At 38.6% G+C, this 6,827-nt stretch overlaps 1 protein-coding gene across 1 annotated transcript in view; it reads right to left on the bottom strand.

Moving 5' to 3' along the window:
- Positions 1–6,827, bottom strand: part of LOC103212552 (transcription initiation factor TFIID subunit 1) — a 133,982-nt gene that overhangs the window by 61,426 nt on the left and 65,729 nt on the right. The window contains exons 26-28 of the mRNA XM_042783385.1: positions 6,474–6,582; positions 6,153–6,251; positions 5,651–5,828 (exon numbers count right to left, since the gene is read on the bottom strand). Of these exons, the coding sequence (XP_042639319.1) occupies positions 5,651–5,828; positions 6,153–6,251; positions 6,474–6,582 (386 nt within the window). The remainder of the gene's footprint in view (positions 1–5,650; positions 5,829–6,152; positions 6,252–6,473; positions 6,583–6,827) is intronic.

Below are 6,827 nucleotides of genomic sequence, written 5' to 3'. Positions count from 1 at the left end.
ATCTCTACAGAAGTAGATTGCCCAATCTTCCTTCCAAGGAGTGGCTGGTGGGTTTGAACTGCCAGCCTTCTGGTTAGCAGTCAAATGCCTCAGGCATTAAAATACTTGGGAATAAATCTCACTAGGGACACAAAAGACTTATACAAAGAAAACTACCAACCATAAGAGATCTATATGAATGGAAGAACATACTATGCTCATGGATAGGAAGATTGAATGATGCGAATGTGTCAATACTACTCAAAGCAATCTATACATTCAATGCAATCCCAATCCAGTTCCCATAAGCCTTCTTTAAGGATACAGAAAAACCAATCACTAACTTTATATAGAAAGGAAAGAGACCTCAAATAAGCAAACACTACTGAATAAGAAAAACAAAGTAGGAGGTCTCATACTCCTGGATCTCAAAACCTACTATACAGCCACAGTAATCAAAACTCCCTGGTACTGTTACGACACACACACAGATCAGTGGAACAGTACTGAGAACCCAAAAACAGATCCATCGACCTATGGTCAGCTGATTTTTGCGAAAGGGCTGAAATCCACTAAATGGGGGAAGAGATGGTCTCTTTAACAAATGGTGCTGGCAAAACTAAGTAACCACTGGCAGAAAAATGAAGTAAGACATGTACCTCACACCATACAGAAAAATTAACTCCAGATGGATCAAAGACTTTAATGTGAAACCTAAAACTCTAAAGTTCTTCAAGGAAAAAATAGGGGCAAATTTAGGGGCCCTCATTTATGGCATAGACTGTCAAGCATAACCCAAAATGCACAAACAGCAGAAGATAAACTAGATGAATGGGGCTTTCTAAAAATTAACTTTTTTTTTCTATGCTTCAAAAGACTTCTCCAACAGAATAAAAAGAGAACATACAGATAGGGAAAAAATATTCAGCAGTGACCTATCTGACAAGGGACTTCTAAAATTTACAGAAAACTCCAATACCTAAGAAACAAAAAGATAAACTATCCAATTAAAAAATGGGCGAAGGACAAGAATAGACACTTCACCAAAGAGGATATTCAGACAGCCAGCAAATACATGAAGAAATGCTCATGATCACTGGCCATCAGAGAGATGCAAATCAAAATGACAATGAGACACCATCTCATCCCAGCACTAATGCCAAAATTCAACAAGACAGAAGATATCAAATGCTGGCAAGGATGTGCAGAGACTGGGACTTTCATACACTGCTGGTGGGACTGCAAAATGATACAACCACTGTGGAAAACAGTATTGCAATTCCTTAAAAAGCTGGAATAAGAAATACCATTTGACACAGCCATTCCATTACTAGGTATATATCCTAAAAAAGTGAGAGCCAGGACAAGAACAGATATATGCACACCCATGTTCATTGCAGCACTATTTACAATAGTGAAAAGATAGATACAACCTACGTGCCCATCAACAGAAGAATGGATAACCAAACTGTGGTACATACACACAATGGAATACTATGCAACCCTAAAGAATATCACAGAATCTGCAAAATACCGCATAACATGGATGAACTTGGAAGACATTATGCTGAGTAAAGTAAGTCAAACACAGAAGGATAGTATTAGTTCATTATTGTAAAAAGTCAAAGAAAAGTTTTATATGGAATGAAATGTTCTTTGTTGGTTACCAGTGGTGGGAGGGGAGAGGAGGGTACACTGAAAAAAAATGCATTGACCCATGTCACTTTAGTTTTTGTATTTCACTGTACATTAATTATATTTCAACAAATTTTTTTAAGAAAAAAAAGTTTGTGATCATTAGCCATTAGAGAAATCCAAATCAAAACAACAATGAGACATCATCTCACCCCAGCACTAATAGCAAAGTTCAAAAAATAGGAAAAAGTGCTGGCTAGGAAGTGGAGAGATTGGGACTCTCTTACACTGCTGGTGAAACTGTAAAATGATACAACCACTGTGGAAATCAGTATGGTGATTCCTTAAACGTTTGGAAACAGATACCATCTGATCCAGCAATTCCATTAATATGAATATAACCTACAGAAGTGAGAGCCAGAACATTAATAGATACATGCACACCCATGTTTGTATCAGCACTATTCACAACAGCAAAGGGATGGATTATTAACTAATTATTCTTGGTGTAAACAACAACAACAAAAAAAACTCACTGATGTTGAGTCACATCTGACTCATAGCAACCCCTCGTTGGGTTTCCAAGGCGGTATCACTACAGAAGCAGATTGCCCAACCTTCCTTCCGAGGACTGGCTGATGGGTTTGAACTGCCAGACTTCTGGTTAGCAGTCACATGTCTTAGGCACTACACCACCAGAGCTCCTGTTTTTGGCATAGCAACTGTGTTTTCCTTCCATCTTCCTTTGATATTTCTTCCATCATTCAGTATTTTGCCCAGAGAATTTTTCAATATTACAACTTGAGGCTTGAATTTTTCTTCAATTCTTTCAACTTGAGAAACACTGAGCATGCTCTTCCCTTTTGGTTTTCTAACTCCAGGTCTTTGCACATTTCATTATAATAACTGTGTTTGTCTTCTTAAGCTGCTCTCTGAAATCTTTTGTTCAGCTTTTATCCTGTTTCATCCATTTGCTTTATAGCTACTCTTCATTCTAGATCAAGTTTTAGAGTCTCTTTTGACACAAATTTTGTTAATTTTTCTTCCTTTCCTATCTTTTTAATGACCTTTTGCTTTCTTCATGATGATGTTCTTGATGTCATCCCACAATCCATCTGGTTTTCCATCACTGGTGTTCAGTGAGTCAAACCTATTCTTCAGATGGTCTCTAAATTCAGGAGGGATATAATCAAGTTCTTATTTTTGCTCTCATGGACTTGTTTTGTCTTCAGCTTCAACTTGTATATGAGCAAATGATGATCGGTTCCACAGTCAGCTCCTGGCCTTGTTTTGGCTGAAGATATTGAGCTTTTTATCACCTCTTGCCATCACCAAGGCCATACTTTCTAACTATCTCTTATTGTTCTTTGTTTCCAACTTTTGCATTCCAATCACCAGCAATAATCAATACATCTCGACCGCATGTTTGGTCAATTTCAGACTACAGAATTTAGTAAAAATCTTCAATATCCTCATCTTTTACTTTGGTACTCGGTGGGAAAATTTGAATAGTAGTAATATTAACTGGTCTTCCGGGTAGACATATGGATATTATCCTATCACTGACAGCATTGTTCTTCAGGATAGATCTTTAAACATTTTTTGTGACAATGAATGCCACGCCATTCCTCTTCACTTTGTCATTACCAGCATAGTAGATAATACGGTTGTCTGATAGAAAACAGCCAACACCAGTCCATTTCAGTTCATTAATACCTAAGATATCAATCTTTCTGCATTCCATTTCATTTCTGACAACTTCTAATTTTACTACATTCATACTTCGTATGTTCCATGTTCCAGTTATTAATGGATGTTCTGCAGCTGTTTCTTCACATTTTGATCTGTGCCACATCATCAAATGGAGGTCCTGAAAGTTTTACTCCATCCACATCATTAAGGTTGACTGACTTTACTTTGAGGAGGCAGCTCTTCTGTAGTCATACAGGGCCTTCAGACCCAAGGGGTTCATCTCACACTCTATCATACAATGTTTCAGGGCTACTCATAAATTTTGCCAGTAATATATCAGACAGTGTTTCACTGCTATTCATAAGGCTTTTACTGGCCAATAGTCTGAGATGTGGATGGCCCATTCTTCCAAGTCTGTCTTAGTCTGGAAGCTCCACTGAAACCCGTTCACCATGGGTGACCCTGCTGGTATCTGAAACACCAGTGGCACAGCCTCCAGCCTCATAACAACATACAAGCTACCTCAGATGACACACTGACAGACCATATGACGTAGCAATCGCAATCCTAGATATATATCCAGAGGAAGTGAAAGCAGGAACGCAAACATAAATTGTACACCAATGTTCACCGTAGTACCTGTCACAATAGCCAAAAGAGAGAAACAATTGAAATGTTCATCAACAAATAAATAGATTAAACTAAATGTGGTACATACATATAAATTCAATGTTATGTACCTGTAAAGCAAATTCTGATGCATGCCATAGCATGGATGAACCTAATGAAAACATCTTTGTCATCCCTTACTTATTTGTCATTGTTGTTGTTGTTATGTGCCGTCGAGTCATACCTGACTCATAGCGACCCCTCCCTGGGTTTCCGAGGCAGTATCACTACAGAAGTAGGACTGCCCAACCTTCCTTCCGAGGAGTGGCTGGTGTGTTTGAACCGCCAGCCGTCTGGTTAGCAGGCAAGTGTCTTAGCCACTATGTGCTGTATAAAGTCGGCTTCAACTTAAAGCAACCCTATGTACAACAGAATTGGTACAGCCTCCAGCCTCACACAAGCCGCTATAAGACAAACTGACAGACAAGTAATGAAGCATTATGCTGAGTGATAAATGGCAGCTGCAAAAGGACAAATACTACATGATCTCACTTACGTGAAATAAGCAAACGTATACAAACCTAAGATTATTTATGGTTACCAGGGTTGTGAGGGAGGGAGAGAAGGGGATTTTTTGCTTAGAGGGCAGTGAGTTTGTGTTAATGCTGGCAGAATAATTTGGAAAAGGATAACAAAAATGGTTGTACAACTTGAAGAACGTAATCAATGTCACTAAACTGTACATGTAGAAATTGATGAATTGGTATGTTTTGCTGTGCATATTTTCACCACACACACACACAAAAATAATGACAAAAGTAATTTTTAAACTCCCTTACTTATTTTTATATATAAAATCCAGTTATCACTACTGTCTCATTTTTACAAATGAGAAAACTGAGAAGGCTAAAAGAAGGTAAACTTGTCTAAAGTAAGTTCAGTAAGCAGCAATATGATTAATAGTTTATTTGTATTCTTAATCCCAACACTTATTTATAAATCTGTGCTCAAGGAGATAACTGTAAACCAGAATATTTTATCCTTTACATGCATGAATTATGATACTACCCTGGAAACACAAGAAGGGGTCACCGTGAGTCAGAGACGACTCGATGGCACATAACACACAAACAACAACAATTAAAGATTCAGAAAACAGAATTCATTTCTTCCTCCTTGCCTTTCTAGCTTTTGAGCAACATGGACATATCACAAACCCTAAAACAGATTTGTAGATCAAGTCAAAGATTCACACACACCAAATATGGTCATAAGCACAAACTGCACAGGTTTCATCGATACTGAATACCTCTCTATTTACACCTATAACTACTTCTTCCTCCCCATGCAACAGATTAAAGCCAAATTCTCTGGAGGATACATTAAAAATAGTGAGAATAGAAATAAGAAGCTTTATTTATTAAATAATAGGAAATGCATACTACTTATTTTTCAGACCCCCAAAATGCTCTACTTTTAGGTCCTTTCAGTCAGTCTAATCTACTCTGCATTTATGACCAGTAGGGGTAAATTATGAATCGCTGGGTGACACAAACCAAAGGTTGAAGATCTGCTTTCAGAAGGTCACAGACTTGAAATCCTTTGAAGCAGTCCTACTCTAGGCACAAGAGGTTGCCACAAGTCAGAATCAACTCAACAGCCACTAACAACAAAGGGGTTAGTTAATTAGAATCTGAAACATGACCTTTGTAGTCAAAGAATAGGTGATTCTTACCATTGTAGGTTGCACTATTTTTCACAATTAGCTCCAAATGCTCTCTAAACTCCTCTCGAGATGGGTAGAGGCGTTTACGCACATTTTCACGGAGTGTTTGTAGGTCCATTGGTCGAGTTATGATTTTGTAGTAGTCCTTTACAACCTTTGCATTGACTGGGGTGTGGAAAGGGTAAGTCTGTGCAAATAAGAGCCAGCACCATCCATGAGCAAAGAACACTTGCCAGCACACCATCCATGAGCAAAGAACACTTGCCACAGCCAATTCCTAGAAACTCTCACATCTTACCTATCTACCTGGCTATCAACTCTCAAAGGACTTTCTAGATGGAACAGGTCTGACTGTGTCCTCTACCAAACTTAAACAAACAAACAAAAACTATATCCCAAAGAATTAGGAGTTCCAGTACCTAGGTCTATACACTACCACCTTGTGTTTGAAATAAGACAAAACAAACGGCCTTGCCATCCCCAGCGTAAACATCTGATGCAATAAACTCACATTTGGTAGATCTCTCATGTCATTGATGATAGACTCCAAGATGGATGACAGTGTTACCATGGGGTCTGTCCGGCGTCGGTGTATAGACTTATGAGGTCTCTACAAAAGTAAAGAAACAAAAAATCAGAATACTCCTTTAGGAAAAAGCCAACATTTCTGCTAGACAAATATATTTTGGAAATCATTGTAATGAACAGAACACATGATGCTCAGGGCAAAGCCAAAGGGAAAATCCAAAGCTGTATCAGAATTATGGCTTAGAAGACTAGGAATAATCAATGAAAACCCATGTGATCAAAAAGAAACAATGCAGATACTCACATTTAAATAGTCACAGTGAACAGTGGTTCCAACTCGCCGTTTCTTCTTGGGAGGAAGTTGCTGTTTAGGGAACTTGAGAACCAGAGATTTTCTGCGAACCTCATCTGCACTGCAATCAATAACACTTTCATAGCATGCAGTCCCAATTTCTAGTTCCCAGTAAAAAGACACTACAGTGAAAAAGTCCAAAATACCTGAGCATTAACCTGAGGAGGAAAAACCAAACCAAAGGCCAGATATCCACCTTCTAAGGCTCAGATCTCTGGTAGCATAGTGGCTAAGACACTTGACTGCTAACCAGAAGGCTGGCGGTTCAAACCCACCAGCCACTCCTCGGAAGGAAGGTTGGGCAAT

Source organism: Orycteropus afer, unplaced genomic scaffold (assembly GCF_000298275.1).
Source record: "Orycteropus afer afer isolate SDZICR_OR568_19922 unplaced genomic scaffold, OryAfe1.0 scaffold01002, whole genome shotgun sequence".
NCBI lineage: Eukaryota > Metazoa > Chordata > Mammalia > Tubulidentata > Orycteropodidae > Orycteropus > Orycteropus afer.
The sequence above is the reverse complement of the archived record's forward strand: the minus strand, read 5'-3'. Positions and strand labels throughout refer to the sequence as shown.